Source organism: Oncorhynchus mykiss, chromosome 12, assembly GCF_013265735.2.
Source record: "Oncorhynchus mykiss isolate Arlee chromosome 12, USDA_OmykA_1.1, whole genome shotgun sequence".
NCBI classification, from domain to species: domain Eukaryota; kingdom Metazoa; phylum Chordata; class Actinopteri; order Salmoniformes; family Salmonidae; genus Oncorhynchus; species Oncorhynchus mykiss.
The window spans coordinates 35,214,892-35,235,713 of record NC_048576.1 but is presented as its reverse complement, the minus strand read 5'-3'; the positions used below and the strand labels follow the sequence as shown (position 1 = coordinate 35,235,713).

The 20,822-nt window shown below is 41.3% G+C and overlaps 1 protein-coding gene across 1 annotated transcript in view; it reads left to right on the top strand.

The window, feature by feature from the left end:
• The window catches only part of LOC110537509 (polypeptide N-acetylgalactosaminyltransferase 10), a 136,766-nt gene that overhangs the window by 23,224 nt on the left and 92,720 nt on the right, over positions 1–20,822 (top strand). Inside the window, exons 2-3 of the mRNA XM_021623602.2 lie at positions 15,169–15,274; positions 15,433–15,571. Of these exons, the coding sequence (XP_021479277.2) occupies positions 15,169–15,274; positions 15,433–15,571 (245 nt within the window). The remainder of the gene's footprint in view (positions 1–15,168; positions 15,275–15,432; positions 15,572–20,822) is intronic.

Sequence of the window (20,822 nt, the reverse complement as noted above, 5' to 3'; positions counted from 1 at the left end):
TTTGTCCTCATCCTTCTGGGTCGTTTGTTTGGACATCAATAGGAAAGCCAGTAACGCCAGTCCCATGCCATGCATCACATTATCTGATAGAGTAACCACAAGAAGCAGGATACCCAAAGCAGACACAGAGCTAAAGTGTGTGCGTCTGCGTTGGCATGTGTGTATTAGGCTAGACTGTGTCGCACATCCAAAATCTGGAACTCTGAAATATTTGAGTTGTATAGTGAGAACTCAAGCAGAGGAGGATGTAACATCAATCCCAGCCCTCCTCAATGCCATAGATAATCTGGTGTTTGTGAGATTAACGATGGACCAGAGCTGGATGGAAATGAGTTTAGAGAGTGATCGTGATTCAGAGAGGGCTCTCCATAATCTTCAAATCCCTCCATTTACAGACCTGGCTGAGGTCACTGGGACCAGCTTTCTGGCGCTCATCCAGAGAGCAGCCTCTGGCATCCAGCCGTACCATGTCATGCCACGAAGCCTTTCTGTCCGTCTGTCTGACTGACCGGCCATTTGTTTTGCTAGTTATTTCAGCCCTCAAATGTTATTTGCTTTTTGCAAGTAATAAGGCCATTGCTGCTGCTGCCGTACCATTTTCTCATTCATGACAGGGTGCAGTCGACACACACACACACTTTCATATACACTTTTCCGCCATTTCACACAGACAATTTACTAGGTACAGCCATCAGATCAGCAGACCTGATTTAGAGTACATTAAAGTTAATGATCACTCATTCGGTTAAAAAGGGATAATATTTTTTCACCTCTGCCAAATTTGTACTTGATTGCAGATGCTTTGTGGGCCGTCACTTAAAGACTGGGTGCATCCGCGAGACAAAACAAGAGATGCATCTAAGCGTTGCACTATTAGTGTGTTTGTGTTGTGCCCTGAATACCGATGGAGCGGAAAAGAGCCTCTGGTGAAATTAGTTTCAGCCAGTGTGGAGCCATCTGATGGTGTTGATTATGAAGGTAGTGGGCATCACTCTGATCAGCGGTGGAAAGGATGTTTGTACAGTAAGTCTGGGCCATAGCACAGATGGTAGTATGATCTGATTGCTGGCATGTTTGTTTTCTTCTTGTAGATCCATAGTGGATCTCTATTTTGTTCAGCTCACACTGAGTAAAGGCGTCATCATGCTTCGGTTCGGCTGGCGCCTAGCCGAACCAAACGAGTGTGCTTGATCGAGCTTGGCCATATGGACAAAAATGTATGTTGTGGTGATAAATTGCCTGAATTCATTTTTATATTTTTTTATCCTTTAAACTGCTAATAGTTTGTTAAACTTCTTGATGCACCCACCCCGTTACGGGATCATTTTCAACAACATCCGCTGAATTTCAGAGCGCCAAATAAAATTATTAAAAATATTTAATTTTCACGAAATCACAAGTGCAATATAGCTTAATATATAGCTTAAATAAAAAGCTTTTCAGGTGTTTATGTAAGGACATCTCTTTCAGTAGACAAAACATTACAAACAGCTAGCAGCCAAGTAGATTGGTCACGAAAGTCAGAAAAGCAATAAAATGAATCGCTTACCTTTGATATTCGGATGTTTGCACTCACGAGACTCCCAGTTACACAATCAATGTTCCTTTTGTTCCATAAAGATGATTTTTATATCCAAAATACCTCCATTTGGTTGGCGCGTTATGTTCAGAAATCCACAGGCTCGAGCGGTCAAGACCGGGCAGATGAAAATTCCAAATAGTATCCGTAAAGTTCGTAGAAACATGTCAAACGTTTTTTTATAATCAATCCTCAGGTTGTTTTTATAATATATTATCGATAATTTTTCAACCGGGACTGTAGCTTCTTCAATAGGAGAGAGAGAGAAAATGTCTGCTCCAAGCTGTTGCGCATACAAAACCCTACTGGCACCCAGCCATCCAATGACTCGATGTGATCTTTCTCGCTAATTTCTTCAAAATAAAAGCCTGAAACTATGTCTAAAGACTGTTCACACCATGGGGAAGCCGTACGTAAAGGAATCTGGTTGATATCCCTTTAAATGGAGCGAAGGCAGGCTATGGAACAGAGCTTTCAGGAAAAACAGCACTTCTGGGTTGGATATTCCTCAGGTTTTTGCCTGCAATATATTATATCAGTTCTGTTATACTCACAGACAATATTTTGACAGTTTTGGAAACGTTAGTTTTCTATCCTAATCTGACAATTATATGCATATTCTGGGCCTGAGAAATAGGCAGTTTCATTTGGGTATGTTTTTCATCCAAACATCAAAATACTGCCCCCTACACTCAACAGGTTAATGGGACAATTGATGGCTACAACCATCAATCAGCCATATTTGCAAATGTATTTAATTTTACACGTCACATTTCGCTAGTATAGGCATCTTCTCGTAATGAATAATATCAGAAAAATGCCTGCTATAAGTGATCGGTATGGTCGGTGTCAAGCATTTTCGGCTTATCTTCCCAGCTCTAGTGCTTGCATACTCCCTTAAAAGACCTTAGTTTGAAAAACAAGAAAAAAGCAGCAATAGCACTTTGTCCATTTTGAGATGCCATAGCCAGTCTCGATATAGTCAGAATTAATCTAAGGTAACTCAAATCTGTCATTCATTTTTACATTTCTTGCAGAGGAGGTCTTAGTCACGCAATTTTGCATATAATTAAGATGTTTGGTGCAGTATTTCTCAAGTTAAATGAAAATGATTAGTCTCTCGTTGAATGACAGTTATTTGAAGAATCCCTACTGTTGACCAATCATCGACAAAGGGGCGGGGACTTGGGCTACTAACTTTGCCTGAGGAAAAAATGTGTGCATGAAGAGCCAAAACAAAAAAAATTCACAAAAAGGGAAGCATGTGTAAGCAGTGTGAAATGGCTAGCTAGGTAGCAGGGTGTGTGCTAAGTGTTTCAATTGTTGACGTCACTCGCTCTGAGACCTTGAAGTAGTTGTTCCCCTTGCTCTGCAAGGGCTGCCGCTTTTGTGGAGTGATAGGTAACAATGCTTTGGGGGTGATTGTTGTCTGTGTACAGAGGGTCCCTGGTTCGAGTCCAGGTTAGGGCGAGGAGAGGGACGGAAGCTATACTGTTATACATGCGGATGCCTTAAGATGGAAAAGGAGGTAGGGCTGGGAATTGCCAGGGACCTCATGATACGATACTTCGGTGCCAATGCAATATGTATTGCGGTTCTAATGATTCTATGTATTGCATTTCAATATTGTGATTTGATGTTCCCAACATATTGCTCACTAGGTCTGCTGCAGAGAGATGAGTTTTGATCAGTCATGGAAATAAGTGTTGATAACATGTTAGCTCGCTATTTAAAAAGACTGAACAAGCTATAGAATGAAAAAATACTGAAGTTTTGGCGCAGCTACATCCAACTTGTATTTTATTGTTCACAAGTTGATACTTGGAGTCAAAGTATTGACTATAATAATGTCATCAAAAAATATTGCATATGCAACTATCGATTCCTCTCCCACATCACTAATAAAAGATTTAACCATTCGCTCTTTCTGTATATTGGCTTCAAACTTATCGCTCCTTTCAGCTTTCTGTTTTTCCCTATCCCCTCTCTTTCTTGCCCTATTCTTCTGTCTACCCCCCACACACACTCTTTCTCTCTCTCTCCAATCTTATTGCTCCTTTCAGCTCTCTGTTATTCCCTATCCCCTCTCTCTCGCCCTATTCATCTGTCTACCCCCCCGCTCGCTCTCTCTTCTCATTTCTCTTCTGTCACTAGAAACACCGACACGCAGCGAAAAGTTTTCCGAAGCTCCTTGTCTTGTTTCCCAAGGTCTTGTTAGAGCAGCAAAGCCCCAGCGGAATATCATAGCTCTGCGTGTTGAAATTTTAATCAAAAGGAAATGGGGCGGCACAATCTTGCTTCCTCTTAGCAGGATCTGCACAGATGGACTCGTCGGTCCTCGTCAGTGCATAGGGGAAAGACTCTCACCGTGACATTTTGAGAGCGGCTCTCTTGAACTGAGGCTTGATCTCGGCGCCTGGCTCAGTACAGGAAGTGTGGCAGTGAGTCTAAGCTGGTGAATAATAAGGTTACCTGTCTGTCAGAGATGATTTTCTCAGCTTGCTTTGTGTCTGTAAGGATAAAGTAAACCTCAACATACAGCAGCAGAAGGATCATCAGATGCACAGTGAGAAAGTCAGAGCTTTTCAAGAGGATTTGCTGTGAAATACTTTGACTGAGCATTTTAATTGGTTTTTGTGTCAATTAACAAGTGCCTGTTCTGCATATATTGTAGGCATACTGTTTTCAACCTGCTTATTTAGCAAAGCAATCTGATATACAATGTCTCTGACAGGGATAAAAGCAACATATAGTAATGTAGACCTAACCCTGTAACATTAGGCTGAGTATACAAAACTTTAGGATCGCCCAGGGCTTTTGTGGTGACCGTATTACCGCCACACCGACGGTCACAAGTCATGAAGGCAGTCAAATTTTTCCAAGCTCTGATGCTGCTGATGGTCATAAGTCACCTACCAAACTTGTGAACTGCCTGGTACTCAGGACTCTATTGTCCTTCTAATCACTCATGTCACCAATGGAAATGAAAAGTGAAAATCAATCAAACACTTGAGAGCTCATGTTGCGCAACATTTCTATAGGTTATGCAATGGCATGAAAAAAGTGACGGCATCTATTAAAAAGAGGATTCCATCAGCTTTCTGTAGACTAGGCCTCCTATTTATTTCTCAACTTTCCTAATATTAAGCGCAATGCTTCTCTTTACAACAGGAGTATAGCCTACCTGGCTGGCATGAAAATGAACCACGGGAAATGCGTCCACCATTCGATATTTAAGTGCATAGATAACACATTTTTTTTGTTCCCTGCCCCGGTTTCGACACAGGTGCATGATAATGGTCCATTTTAAATTTTAAAAATAAAATAAAATCACGTCTTATTTAGTATATGCAAAATCGAGATTAAATCAAGAATAGTCTGATGGGTAACTATTAGCCTATCACTTGTGAATGATATATTATCACTTGGGAATGATGCCCAGCATAGGCCCATATGTTTAGATATGGTTTGTATTACAGCTGAAGTGACCATAACTTCTTAAATTAAGCACAATAATCCACTTTACAAGGGGTGTGGAGACTAACTGGCACACATAAGGAGCACATGAATTTAATGTTTGGGGAAGACAATTTTCATCATAATAATACACCTTTATAATAAAAGGATTCCATGGTTAATCGCGTTTGCGGTCACTTTTTCATAATGGTGTTTTCGCGCTAATGGAACATTCGCGCTTATAGCCTACTGCTGTGTGCCCAATGCGATTATGCATGTAATGCTTTTATTATAATGTGAAGAAATAGCCTAATTTGTGAACATTTTAAGCTAAATGTTCTGTTAGCCTCATTGCGAGGGGAAAAATAAAACAATTTATGCTAGTGGTTGTATTAATTTGGGAACTATCGCATCCCACAACTCTCCCAGACGGTTTGGAATATTTATTTCTCGCACAGAATAGGTCGAATTTTGTACTATTGGGGATAGTAGATTGACATAGGCTAGTGCTTTTGCTCATCTTGTTGGCTGATGACGTTAAGTGGACTGTAATTCCAATATATTCAACATGCAGTTGCCTCCCCCGATGTGTCTGTGCGAAAGACTGAATCACGTAATAGAGAGACATGTGAGAGGTGCTTCAGAGCACAGCACTCAGGGAGAAGGGAATTGTAATTATTATACACTGCTCAAAAAAATAAAGGGAACACTAAAATAACACATCCTAGATCTGAATGAATGAAATATTCTTATTAAATACGTTTTTGTTTACATAGTTGAATGTGCTGACAACAAAATCACACACATTATCAATGGAAATCAAATTTGTCAACCCATGGAGGTCTGGATTTGGAGTCACACTCAAAATTAAAGTGGAAAACCACACCACAGGCTGATCCAACTTTGATGTAATGTTCTTAAAACAAGTCAAAATGAGGCTCAGTAGTGTGTGTGGCCTCCACGTTCCTGTATGACCTCCCTACAACGCCTGGGCATGCTCCTGATGAGGTGGCGGATGGTCTCCTGAGGGATCTCCTCCCAGACCTGGACTAAAGCATCTGCCAACTCCTGGACAGTCTGTGGTGCAACGTGGTGTTGGTGGATGGAGCGAGACATGATGTCCCAGATGTGCTCAATTGGATTCAGGTCTGGGGAACAGGTGGGCCAGTCCATAGCATCAACGCCTTCCTCTTGCAGGAACTGCTGACACACTCCAGCCACATGAGGTCTAGCATTGTCTTGCATTAGGAGGAACCCAGGGCCAACCGCACCAGCATATGGTCTCACAAGGGGTCTTAGGATCTCATCTCGGTACCTAAGGACAGTCCGGCTACCTCTGGCGAGCACATGGAGGGCTGTGCGGCACCCCAAAGAAATGCCACTTCACACCATGACTGACCCAACGTCAAACCGGTCATGCTGGAGGATGTTGCAGGCAGCAGAACGTTCTCCACTGCGTTTCCAGACTGTCACGTCTGTCACGTGCTCAGTGTGAACCTACTTTCATCTGTGAAGAGCACAGGGCAACAGTGGCGAATTTGCCAATCTTGGTGTTCTCTGGCAAATGCCAAACGTCCTGCACGGTGTTGGGCTGTAAGCACAACCCCCACCTGTGGACGTCGGGCCCTCATACCACCCTCATGGAGTCTGTTTCTGACCATTTGCGCAGATACATGCACATTTGTGGCCTGCTGGAGGTCATTTTGCAGGGCTCTGGCAGTGCTCCTCCTGCTCCTCCTTGCACAAAGGCGGAGGTAGCAGTCCTGCTGCTGGGTTGTTGCCCTCCTACGGCCTCCTCCACGTCTCCTGATGTACTGGCCTGTCTCCTGGTAGCACCTCCATGCTCTGGACACTACGCTGACAGACACAGCAAACCTTCTTGCCACAGCTCGTATTGATGTGCCATCCTGGATGAGCTGCACTACCTGAGCCACTTGTGTGGGTTGTAGACTCCGTCTCATGCTACCACTAGATTGAAAGCACCTCCAGCATTCAAAAGTGACCAAAACATCAGCCAGGAAGCATAGGAACTGAGAAGTGGTCTGTGGTCCCCACCTGCAGAACCACTCCTTTATTGGGGGTGTCTTGCTAATTGCCTATAATTTCCACCTGTTGTCTATTCCATTTGCACAACAGCATGTGAAATTTGTCAATCTGTGTTGCTTCCTAAGTGGACAGTTTGATTTCACAGAAGTGTGATTGACTTGGAGTTACATTGTGTTTAAGTGTTCCTTTTATTTTTTTGAGCAGTGTATTTAGCCCAAGGGCACAAGGGCCATTGGCCACAAAAGGCATGGATGTTTTTAGAGTGCATTATGGCCACACTAAGGGATACCACCGGGAATTTCGAGGCATCAAGTGTGTCAAATTGTTACAAGACTGAAATGTGTGCAGTCCGCGCAAAAAAACAATGCGGACTTCAAGTGACTTTTTTCAAATCATCATTAGTCGCATCATGCAGCCTTACAATGTATTAAATATCTGAACATATAGCCCCAATGTTTGTAGAACAACTAAAAGTTACATTAATAACTCTAAATTAAGCGTAGGACGGTAGCATCCACCTGGCCAACATCCGGTGAAATTGCAGAGCGCGAAATTCAAATTACAGCATTATAAATATTTAACTTTTGTAAAATCAAAAGTGTAATACATCAAAAGCTTAATTTATTGTTTATCCAGCCGCTGTCAGATTTCAGAAAGGCTTTACGGCGAGAGCACACCATGCGATCATCTGAGGACAGCACCCCGCATACAAAAGCATGAAAATCATATTTCAACAAGGCCCACGAAAGTCAAAAATAGCGATATAATAAATAAATGCCTGATCTTCTTCTGTTGGCACTCCAAAAGGTCCCAGATACATCACAAATAGTCATTTTGTTCAGTAATGTCCTTCTTTATATCCATTACTCAGTTTAGCTGGCTCGCTTCAGTCAATAATCCACCCAGTTTCCCTCCATCAAAATGCATACAAAATGAATCCCAAACGTTAGTAATAAACTTTTCTAAACTAGTTAAACAACGTTTTAATCAAACCTTAGGTACCCTAATATGTAAATAAACTATTTGATTTAAGACTGAGAATCGTTAGTCTTTACCGGAGAAAAATACCGGTACTTGGAAACACTACAGCTATTACTATTATATGCATATCCTAGCTTCTGGGCCTGAGTAACGGGCAGTTTACTTTGGGCATGCTTTTCATCCAGACGTGAAAATACTGCCCCCTACCCAAGAGAGGTTAACCACTCAACACAGAATAGCCTCGTGTGAACTCCATCAAATCATTTGGAGATAATATCCTTTCTATTTTATTCAGCTTTGTTCAATTGTATTCTTCATACTATAAAATAATGCCACAGAATTCTAAGTGAATCTTGTGTACTAAATTAACTAGTATAGCCCACAGCCATATGGCGTAGCTAGATCAGGACCTAAAGGTAAGGAAAACTTATGCTATTCTGTTCTTCTGAAATAGACTATACTTTCTTCATATCATGTTTCTTTAAATCTGTCTAAAATAAATTGATTTATTGTGAAGGAGTAGGGTATATTACATGGATTTATTAGACCTTTTATAATGTAAATGTTCCGAAGGTTTGCATCAGTGTGGTAGCCAGGAGATGTTGCTAACTTTGGTTGATGCTGGACAGTATTTCCCGTGAGTTTTTCAACCCGTAAAAATCAAACACGGTTTTAATGATAATTTGAAAAGGTAATACTAACCATTGGGAATTTTACCTTGGTTTAACGTGAAACCGGTAACCGTTTCATCCCTAGTGCACGAATAGCCGAAACAAAATGTCATAATATATGCACAAATTGTTTTGCCTGGGAAGCATACAGGACGCCTTAAGATGGTATAGGCGGTAGGGCTGAAAATTGCCTGGAACCTCATGATACGATAATATCATGATTCCTAGGTTGCCGATACAGTATTGCAATCGATATGTTTCTTTAACCTGTCTCGTCCTCTTCATCTACACTGATTGAAGTGGATTTAAGGGATCATAGCTTTCACCTGTTCAGTCTCATGGAAAGAGGTCTTCCTAATGTTTTGTACACTCGGTGTAATGGGCTGTGCAGTGAAATCATGTCATGATGGATTGCATAAATACATTTATACAGTGCTTTTCAATAGGTCTCAAAGTGCTTTACATTGTAGTCTGGGCGTAACTCAACCATCTACCACCAATGTAAAGCACCCACCTTTTAATAAACTTGTTTTGTATTCATGAATTAAGGCTTACCTTTTCTCAGTGTCTCTACCTATTAGCAGCTCTGGTTGAGTGTTTACAGGCCACTCAATGGGTTTGAGTGTAGGCATTGAAACCAGAACCTCCCTCTCATGCCTCTCTCTGTCCAGGTTACTGAAGAAAAGGAATCTTAACAGTTACGTTTCCTTGCATTGAGGCTAGAGCCTGGGGGGACATGGAGTAGCTGGAGAGAGAATGGCCTCCAGACCACGTACAGTACCTGTTGGAAAGTGGACCGTGTGGTGTTTTGGTGACCTCTGGCCAGTGTGCATTATCAGTACTGTGTACTTAGGCCCCTCAGCTGTTTGACAAATAGATTAGTACGTAATAAACAGGGACCTGACCAGAACTACTATTCACTATACTATAGCCTATCTACTATCTCTCTCTCTCACACACATACACACACTGTAGGGCTCTCTGGATCAGTTTCCCTCACCTACCAGGAAGTTGTATTTGTGAGTTTGGTTGTTTGTTTCTCGTCTCAGTGATATTGTTTAGCAGCCTGATTTTAATAATTAATTATATTCCATGCAATTAGACTTGCCATTTGAATTAACAATGTTCTACTCATTGCGCCCTCCCATTGAGGTAATTATTTCCCTATTGTGTTGTGAACCAAATTTGGGACATCTGAACTCTGAAAGGATAGATTTTAGAGCATGAAAGATGAAGTGGTAATGGCTAAATCACTGCATTTGCATTTTTCAAAGTGTTAGAAAAGTGTGTGTGTGCACAAGCCTTTGGATTGATATTCTCTGAGGTGTCAAGTGTGAAATGAAACATTGAATTTCCATTGTTTAAACTTTGTAGCACTCAAACCTCTCACTGCTCTCACCTCATCGCCGATAGACCTCCTACCTGACACCCAATGTGTGTGTCCCCCACTCAAAGAGACTGATATGAGGTATTGTGCAGCCTCGTGAATAACCTCTTTATTGCATTGAAAGACCAGTGTGTGCAGCTATTGAGTGTCTGAGCCATTTGTGCGCGTGCGTGATCAAGACCTCCCTTACACCATCCCAGCCTGTCAACAGAACAGGCACCATATACAGCTAGGATAATGTGTTAAACATAAATTAATTTCTTAATACTTGTCTTCATTCCTTCCCCTTTTCCACTTCTGCTGTCATAAGAACAGCCTCTGAGAAACGGTGACCAGCGTAGCAGCAAATTAGGGGCACTTGAAGGAGTTTACGTTGCTTTTAATTATAACTGATGGCATTAACTGTAACTGTAAGGAGAGGGGGGTTCATTTAAATCAATCAATCAAGCATGGGCATCTGTGTTTGAGTCTTTAAAAAAAAAAAAACATTGACTAGTGATGGGGCGGTGGATAAAGTAGAGTATTGCAATATTATTTTGTACAATATTATATAGATTCTGAAACGCCCAAGTATCGAGTTGCTAGGTAAATAATGTTTACGAAAATTGCTCTAAAACATTTTTGTCCTATAGCTTGTTCTCCATCTTGTATTTAAATGGTGAGCCAACATGTTTTCAGCACTTATTTCCATGACTGATTAACACTAGTTTTTTCATGGCTCTCTCTGACACATACAGTGCATTGGGAAAGTATTCAGACCCCACTTTTTCTACATTTTGTTATGTTACAGCTAGGGCTGCACGATATATCAGTGAACGTATCGGAATCGACTGATATTAACTAAGAATGGCAACATCGGTATCGGCCCGATGTCTGTCTAGTTTAACACACATGTTAAAAACCGATGTCAAAGCTACCGTGCTTACTTATACAATTTAGGTACATAACATAATGACGCCACGTAAAATGTTATACATGCAACACAGCATTCCTGACTTAGCCCACACAATGTCTGCTGTGTGGATCAAGCAGTCATTTGAAAGAGTAAGAACATTTCAGCGAGACAACTCAAAGGCAAAATCCATTAACGCCAAGGTAATAGAGTTCATTGCCCTTGAAAATCAACCGTTCTCTGTCGTGGGTGATGTTGGCTTTCGCCGACTGGTCGAGCACCGGTACACACTACCAAGTGCGTTTTTTTTCAGATGTTGCCCTACCAGAGTTGCACAGTAATAGCGTCACTGCTATTAGCTTCACGACATACATACTATGGAACGCCGTTTGGGTCTTTGCGTGTCAAAAAAGATACAGTAGCACTGTCAAAGCTGTACAAAAAAGTCTGCAAACACCAGCCACGAATGATGCGTTTACAATACCGCGTTGGTAATAAAGCATCATTTGTTCAACCGCAAAGTCCACTTGTGCCAAATCTTTGTGGCTAGCTTCACATAGATGGGTCCGACCACCATTAATCAAATAAGAACTGTCTTATGAATTAGGGTTATTTTAGATGACACATATAATAAGCTAGCTAACTATAGCTACTTAAACAAATTGTCGTTTGGATATGTTTTTGGAGAAGAACATTGTTTGCATCCATGAGCTAGCTAGCTTTAAAATAAAAAATTATGACCAGCACCGTAAGCGCGCGAGACAACTTTACCAGCATCATAGCATATGTATCGATGAATCATTGTGACATGAATGAGTGTAATAACTACTTTAAAAAATTAATGTGACGTGCAGTCATTCATGTCCTGATTGGTCAACAAGCTTATTTGACAGGTCAAATAGTGTTATTTGACGTGTATAGTTTTTTGACACGCAAAGACTCAAACGGCGTTCCATTTGTTCCACTGAACAAGTGAACAAAGAAACAGTACAGCAAGTAAGTGAAAGAAATGGGTTTTGAATATGTTTTACTGGTAATGGCGACATGCGTAAATGCCAACAAAATAACCTTTTGCTCTGTGTGTGTGTGACCTTAACTAGACAAGTCAGTTAAGAACAAATTATTATTTACAATGACGGCCCGAGTGACACTGGGCCAATTGTGCGCCACCTTATGGGAGTCCCAATCATGGCCAGATGTGATACGGCCTGGATTCGAACCAGGGACTGTTACGCCTCTTGCACTGAGATGCAGTGCCTTAGACCACAGCGTTCATGTGTGTGTTAACTATTTAACTGTACTATAACGCTTTAAAGGTCGCTAAAATATCGGTATCAGACAAAAATGTCATATCGGTCCATCACTAGTTACAACCTTATTCTAAAATGTATTAATTTGTTTTTCGCCCTCATCCATCTACACACAATACCCCATAATGACAACGCAAAAACAGTTTTTTTGAATTTTGGGAAAATGTATTACAAATAAACTGAAATATCACATTTATATAATCAGACCCTTTACTATAGTTTGTTGATGCACCTTTGGCAACGATTACAACTTTGAGTCTTCTTGGGTATGATGCCATAAGCTTTGCACACCTGTATTTGTGGAGTTTCTCCCATTCTCTACAGATCCTTTCAAGCTCTGTAAGGTTGGATGGAGGGCATGGCTGCTGTCATGGCAATTTCCTGTATTACCAAATGAGGAGAGTTAACAAACCACACACCAGTCAGAGTTATACTTAAACTTCATCTTTAATAGTATGAGCTTTACAATAGCCCTTTGACTTTCAACAACTCACTATCTATAATGAATTGTTGAGAGTCCCAACATAATGGCAACTGAGATCTTTTATAGCAAAGATACACCCCTCTCAACTTACATGACGAACCACAGATCTTTGGAACTCTTCACAAAGGGCCTTTTACTTGAGAAAGGAGTATCCCTTAGCCAGATTGCATTCACTATAAATTATTGATCAGTTTGGTCTCTAAAACGAGGTTCTAATCTCGTTCTTGGTACTTCATAGTACCAAAACATTACATCATCTAAGGCATAACTCAATTGTCAACTCTATATACTCCCATCTCAAGTAAACCCCCCTTTCTCCCCACTTCTGGACAAGCTTACTGAAGGGAGTGACTTGCGCACAGACATTGTGGAGTCAATTATTTGGTTCCCCCCTTAATTATGCCATCCCTTCACATGGTTTAACAGATACATTCACATATGAAGACAATGTTCCATCCTGTCCTCTTCCCTTTCTGATATTCTGCATAGCACCAGAGACATGTAAAAGACAAGCCTGACCTATCCCCTCTCTGGGCCACAAATGACTGAGCCCCAGCTTAGAAAAAAGTGCAACTGCCAACACTATAGTCCAAAAGGATACATTCTAATGACAAGTATCTCACATAAGCATATTAGATCAATAAAACATTGTATTTATCTATGTTACCCAACTAATTCTGATTCCTCTGCCACACTGCACAACTATTTTAAGTTATCTCCAGAGATGTCCGCTCGAGTTCAAGTCCGGGCTCTGGCTGGGCCACTCAAGGACATTCAGAGACTTGTCCTGAAGCCACTCCTGTGTTGTCTTGGCTGTTGTGGAAAATCACATATCAACCTCATGCTTTCCTAAATCTGCACAGCCAACTAATTGCCTTCTACACACTATCTGCTGACTGCCACGTATACAAAAAGGATGTGCTTCTCTATATAAGCTGAGAACCGACACTTCGTTGAGCTTTCAACTATGCAGTGTTGCGTGGATGGGTGATAATCAATTTTTGCACATCTTTATAATAGTTTTTAAAAGTATCTGCAGTTTCTCTCGTCTTATAGAATTGCTATCATAGTGCTTAGGGTCGTTGTCCTGTTGGAAGGTGAACCTTCACCCCAGTCTGAGTTTCTGAGCTCTGGAGCAGGTTTTCATCAAGGATATCTCTGTATTTTGCTCCGTTCATCTTTCCGTTGATCCTTACTAGTCTCCCAGTCCCTGCCGCTGATAAACACCCGCATGGCACGAGGCTGCCACCCATGCTTCACCGTAATGATGGTATTAGCCAGGTGATGAGAGGTGCATGATTGCCTCCAGACATGTCACTTGGCATTCAGGCCAAAGAGTTCATTCTTGGTTTCATCAGACCTGAGAATCTTGTTTCTCATTGTCTGAGAGTCTTAGGTGCATTTTGGCAAGCTCCAAGCGGTCTGTCGTGTGCCTTTTATTGATGAATGGCTTCCGTCTGGCCACTCATAAAGACCTGATTGGTGGAGTTCTGCAAAGATGGTTGTCCTTCTGGAAGGTTCTCCCATCTCCACAGAGGAACTCTGGGGCTCTGTCAGAGTGACCATCGGATTCTTGGTAACCTTCCTGACCAAGGCCTTTCTCCTACAATTGCTTAGTTCTAGCTCTAGGAAGAGCCTTGGTGGTTCCACACTTCTTCCATTTTAATAATGATGGAGGCCACTGAGTTCTTGGGGACCTTTAATGCTGCAGAAATATTATGGTACCCTTCCCCAGATCTGTGCCTCGATACAATCCTGTCTCGGAGCTCTACGGCCAATTCCTTCGACCTCATAGCTTGGTTTTTGCTCTGACATGCACTGTCAACTGTTCAATTTTGAGTCTCATAGCAAATAGTCTGACTACTAATGTAAATAAACTTTCTGTTTATTTAAATTTTTTATTTGTAATACATTTGCAAAAATGTCAACCTTTTTCTGGTTTGTTATTATGGGGTATTGTGTGTAGATTGAGTGTTAATGTATTCAATTTTAGACATAATAAAAATTGAAGGGGTCTGAATACTTTCCAAATGCACTGTAGTGGGCATGTTTGGAATGTCAATTCCCAGCCCTAATATTGACAATCAGTAGACTAAATGTATTTTTTATTTTTTTTGCCAGGTTCTCTGCAGTTGGATAATGGATAACTGTTTTTCATTATCTGGTTGTTTCTGGTATGCTTTCAGAATGTGAGAATGTTAGCTACTTTAGCATCAAGCCTGACGGGCTCTAGCAGAAGGGTGGTTTCTTAGATGTCTTGATGTGCGACCCTTTGTTCCCGTGTGTCGGTGTGTGTGTGTGCAATTTACCCTCTGTGTGTATGTCCTGATGTGGGACGCCCTGTTGCTGTGTGTTTTGGCAGGGATTGAACGTCAGGCCCCGGAATAATGCCCAGCTGGGGCGGGACGGCATGCGGAGGAAAGACTGGCACGACTACGATGCAATTAGGAGAGACGCTACTCGCTCTGGTAGGACAGAACTAGAAGATATTTTACCTGACATTAAGTCCAGGTACTTTCACGGTCTGTCAGAGAAAAGCAGATGGTTGGCGCAAGGCATTTTGTCCCTAGTCTTCCTCAAACAGCATCATTGCACTCTTGTCTGTTCTCTCGGTGTGTGTGTGTAGGTAACGGCGAGCAGGGGAAGCCTTTTCCGCTGACCGACGCTGACCGGGTAGACCAGGCCTACAGGGAGAATGGGTTCAACATCTACGTTAGCGATAGGATCTCCCTCAATCGCTCTGTCGCAGACATCCGGCACCCAAAGTGAGTGTCTTTTTCGCTTTTTATTACTCCACTTGTCAACTCACACATTCCTCCCTAAAGATGAGTATAGTTTAGTCACAGTTGTTTCACATTCTCCTGATGATGCATAAGCAAAATAACTATGAGCATTATGTGTAAGGTGTTTTTCTCCTAATGGCTTGGTGTAATTTGTATTTCATTCCTATTTGAAGATGTAGCTACTTTCCTTATAAGCCAATGAGTGAAAGGGGACTATGCTTTAGCTTTAATCATGCATTTAGCTTTCTTTCAAATCGCTGTTGGGTCAGTGCCATGAATCCTCTTAGACCAGTTTTCCCAGTATTTTGTATGTCTCTGACATATGAACACAGTTTTGCCCAGAGGACATGCTTGTCGGACTCTTCACCTCTTCCATACTTACTCACTCTTCTCTCTAAACTCTGTCACTTTTCTCTTCATGTCCTTTACAAAGAAAGGAGCTGTCAATTGGGACCTTGAATTGCATTTACCTTAACAATTCAGCAGGAGTCTGATCTTCGATTCCTCGTTCCCTGCTCTTTCCTTTCCCTGTTCTATGTCTATGAGGACAATTACAAAACCCTAACCAATACTCTGACCTTCTATTCCCCAGCTATGTTTTCAATGGGGAATCAATTGTGACCGACCGGCTCGATTCGGTTTTATGTGGCAAAATTAGAAATTGTGTTTTTTCTTGGGATAGAAGTAGAGACTTGTAGCTAGAAAATTGTATATCATACACTACAGTTGAGGAACAATGGGAAAGTAATTCTGCTTTGAGAGTTGATAAACGTGTAACCCCATGTTTGAGAAAATGGCATTGAATATTTTGGTACACGTACTGGAGAGCTCTTTGTCCATTCAGCATGTTCACACCCGCTTAAGCCTTAGCTGCACCTATCTTTGTAATGATTCACACACATGACGTCAGAAGCCTGGTGGTCCAAAATAGCATAAATAAACCCATCTGTTGGAAAATGTTTTTAGTATATGTCAATCTAGCAACCCAGGCAACTAAAAGCAACTTTCTAAAACATTTTTGGTTCATTTCTAGCTAATGTTAAGCTAGCTGGCTAGCCAGTTCAAATAATGACCACACCATATAGGTAACAATGTCTTAACTTGAGCTAATTTGTATTCATTATTACAGGAAAATAAACATGCATCAAGATTACAAGTCAATGGCAAGCTAATTATAGGAAATAGCTTACGATTGAGTGTGACAAAATAAAAGCAGGGCATTCTACTGGAGATTTTTAGAACTTGGACACTTTCTTGTTGGCCTAACATTATAACATAATTTGACTTTGGTGCAGGTCATGTTTTAATTCACATTACTGTCTCTGTTAAACACACATTACATCAAATAAAATCGAAGTTTATTTGTCACATGCACAGGATAAAGGTGTACATAGTACAGTGAAATGGTACCTTGCATAGTGGAGTCTTTTAAGACGTGTAGCTAGCTAGCTAGCTAAGCAATGACCCATAATCCCAACTCATGATGTTATTACCTAGCATGAATCTGCAGGTAGCTAACCAACTAGATTCAATGTGTTAGCTAGCTAACATTAGGCTATAACAAGCCATGCATATGGCTCTGAGATACGAATAAAATTACTACACAGATTGTACACAACTTTAGCTAGCTAACAGCACACTTAAACTTGCAATGAAAACAATTTGCTGACAAAATTGGAAACGTATAATATCTGAAAATGTTGCTAGCTAGACTAACCTGTATACATGGATGAACGCTTCTCCCTCTGTCACGGATGCCATGGTTACTCTTAGTTTGAAGATGTAATCCGTTATACAATGGCCTTCTGTGTTCTCTTTACGACTCCCTCTGCACATTTGCAATCAAATGCCTGATTTTTGTCCATATCCTTAGCTATAAAAACATCCCCATAGCATGGTGCTGCCACCACCATGCTTCACTGTAGGGATGGTACCATGTTTCCTCCAGACGTGACGCTTGGCATTCAGGCCAGAGTTCAAACTTCTTTCATTTCAGAATGAGGCCACTGTTTTCTTGGGGACCTTCAATGCCTCGACACAATCCTGTCTCGTAGCTTTACGGACAATTCTTTCGACTTGATGGCTTGGTTTTTGCTCTGACATGCGCTGTCAACTGTGGGACCTTATATAGACAGGTGTGTGCCTTTCCAAATCATATCCAATCAATGGAATGTAACACAGGTGGACTCCTAGTTGTAGAAACATCTCAAGGATGATCAATGGAAACAGGATGCGCCTCAGATCAATTTTGAGTCTCAAAGCAAAGGGTCTCAATACTTCTGTAAATAAGGTTTTTGTTTTTTTGTTTTTCATACATTTTCTAAAAAGCTGTTTTTCAGTTTAATTATAGGGTATTGTGTGTTGATGGATGAGGATAAAAAATATTGAATCCATTTTAGAATAAGGCTGTAATGTACCAAAATGTGGAAGGCCAGAGGTCGGAATACTTTCCGAATGCACTGTATAATGAATTGTCACTGCCAGTAGAGAATAGCATGTTCCCTAAGCTGTTCCAGGGTGTGTGTTGTCTGGGTCTTAGTATCCAGGGCCTTGTGGTTTCCTCTGGGTACATTTCCCCGAGCCTTTTTTCAGTGAATAGAGCCTCTGAGGAACAGGCTGTTGCTATTCAGTGCTCTAGCAGTCTCCCTTGGAGCAGCCCGTTGATGTTCCTACAGCTATGGGAATCACAGGTTGGCCACATGGGTCCCTTAACTCCCTCTGATCTGCCTAATTAGTTTAATAAAGTGTAATGAAGCGGCAGCTTATTGCCGGCCTGCCTTCGCTGTCACTCTTCCGGGCTCTTTGTGCTTTGTGGCTGGCATCTCACTTTTACTTTTTTTTAAAATATATATTTGTCATTTTTTCCCCCTCTTCTACTCCCTCTCTCAATCCTTTGTAGCCCTGCTAATGAGCCTGTGTAGTCTGGTTAGGGAGTAATTGGTTTCTCTTTCTCAATCTCTCTCTCTCAGCTCTTTCTGTCTACGTGAAAAAGTGAAGGATGATGAGGCTGTGGCAGAAGCTTGGCCTTCCAACGGCTGAAGTGACACCCAACTGTCACAGTCCCTGTCGTTCTGTGTCAGTTAGACCAATCAGCTGGCCACATCTGCTCGCCAATACCCAATCGGTGGCCCTGTCTGCCCTGGAGGCCCACACTCGCTTGGTGATTGGCATGTTGTCACCGCCAGAGGCGTGGAGCGGATATCTGATCTTGACACATTCGATTTGTTGATGTTTGCGCTGCGACAGAATTCCAATGAAGGAAGCCACATAATTCCACAGGGTGTAATACAATGCCAGGAAATGTGGGTGGGTTGGAAATTGGTTTGAGCAACACAAGTCTGTCTCAGTTGTCTCTGTTTTACGACAAATTAGATTTGGGCTTGTGCTCTGCTCTAGCACTCATTCCACTCATGAACCAGAGACTGGCAGTGCTTATTCTGCCCCATCAAAGCACTTTCATTATCTGCAATTATTACTTCAATATACAGTAGTAATCATATTATATAATATCGCAATATACTTGCTGTGTATCATGGTGTCCAGTGACAATTATGGGTCATGAATAATAGGCCTACATGATAATACTAAAGTCTGTCATAAAGCATCTGTCCATATAATGTTATTCATTGTGATCTTAAATCAAATCAAACTTTATTTCAAAGTGCTTAGCAAATAAAATAATACAATTTGAGAAAGCACACTTTGCTATAAATGGACAAGAATAAAATTTAAGAAACCACTTAAAATTGTAAAACAATAGTACATGAGAGGCTATTGTATAAAATATATATATATATATATATATATATATATATATATATATATATATATATATATATATACTGAACGTGTAAAGTGTTGGTCCCATGTTTCATGAGCTGAAATAAAAGATCCCAGAAATGTTCCATACTCACAAACTTATTTCTATCAAATTTTGTGCAAAATTTTGTTTATATCCCTTAGTGAGCATTTCTCCTTTGCCAAGATAATCCATACTCCTGACAGATGTGGCATATCAAGAAACTGATTTAAACAGCATGATCATTACACAGGTGCACCTTGTGCTGGGAACAATAAAAGGCCACTCTAAAATGTGCAGTATTGTCACACAACACAATGCCACACGTTTTGAATGAGTGTGCAATTGGCATGCTGCAGGAATGTCCACCAGAGCTGTTGCCAGAGAATTGAATGTTAATTTCTCTACCATAGGCTGCTGCCAATGTCATTTTAGAGAATTTGGCAGTATGTCCAAATGGCCCCACAACTGCAGACCATACTTAACCATGCCAGCCCAGGACCTCCACATCTGGCTTCTTCACCTGAAGGTGGGGCAAAAAAGTATCGTCAGCCACCAATTGTGCAAGTTCTCCCACTTAAAAATATGAGAGGCCTGTTATTTTCATCATAGGTACACTTCAACTATGACAGACAAAATGAGAAAAAAAATCCAGAAAATTTCATTGTATGATTTCTAATGAATTTATTTGCAAATTATGGTGGAAAATAAGTATTTGGTCAATAACAAAAGTTTATCTCAATACTTCGTTATATACCCTTTGTTGGCAATGAGAGGTCAAATATTTTCTGTAAGTCTTCACAAGGTTTTCACACACTGTTGCTGGTATTTTGGCCCATTTCTCCATGCAGATCTCCTCTAGAGCAGTGATGTTTTGGGGCTGTTGCTGGGCAACACGGACTTTCAACTCCCTCCAAAGATTTTCTATGGGGTTGAGATCTGGAGACTGGCTAGGCCACTCCAGGACCTTGAAATGCTTCTTACGAAGCCACTCCTTCGTTGCCCCGGCGGTGTGTTTGGGATCATTGTCATGCTGAAAGACCCAGCCACGTTCCATCTTCAATGCTCTTGCTGATGGAAGGAGTTTTTCACTCAAAATCTCACGATACATGGCCCCATTCATTCTTTCCTTTACACGGATCAGTCGTCCTGGTCCCTTTGCAGAAAAACAGCCCCAAAGCATGATGTTTCCACCCCCATGCTTCACAGTAGGTATGGTGTTCTTTGGATGCAACTCAGCATTCTTTGTCCTCCAAACAAGAGGTGAGTTTTTACCAAAAAGTTATATTTTGGTTTCATCTGACCATATGACATTCTCCCAATCTTCTTCTGGATCATCCAAATACTCTCTAGCAAACTTCAGACTGGCCTGGACATGTACTGGCTTAAGCAGGGGGACACGTCTGGCACTGCAGGATTTGAGTCCCTGGCGGC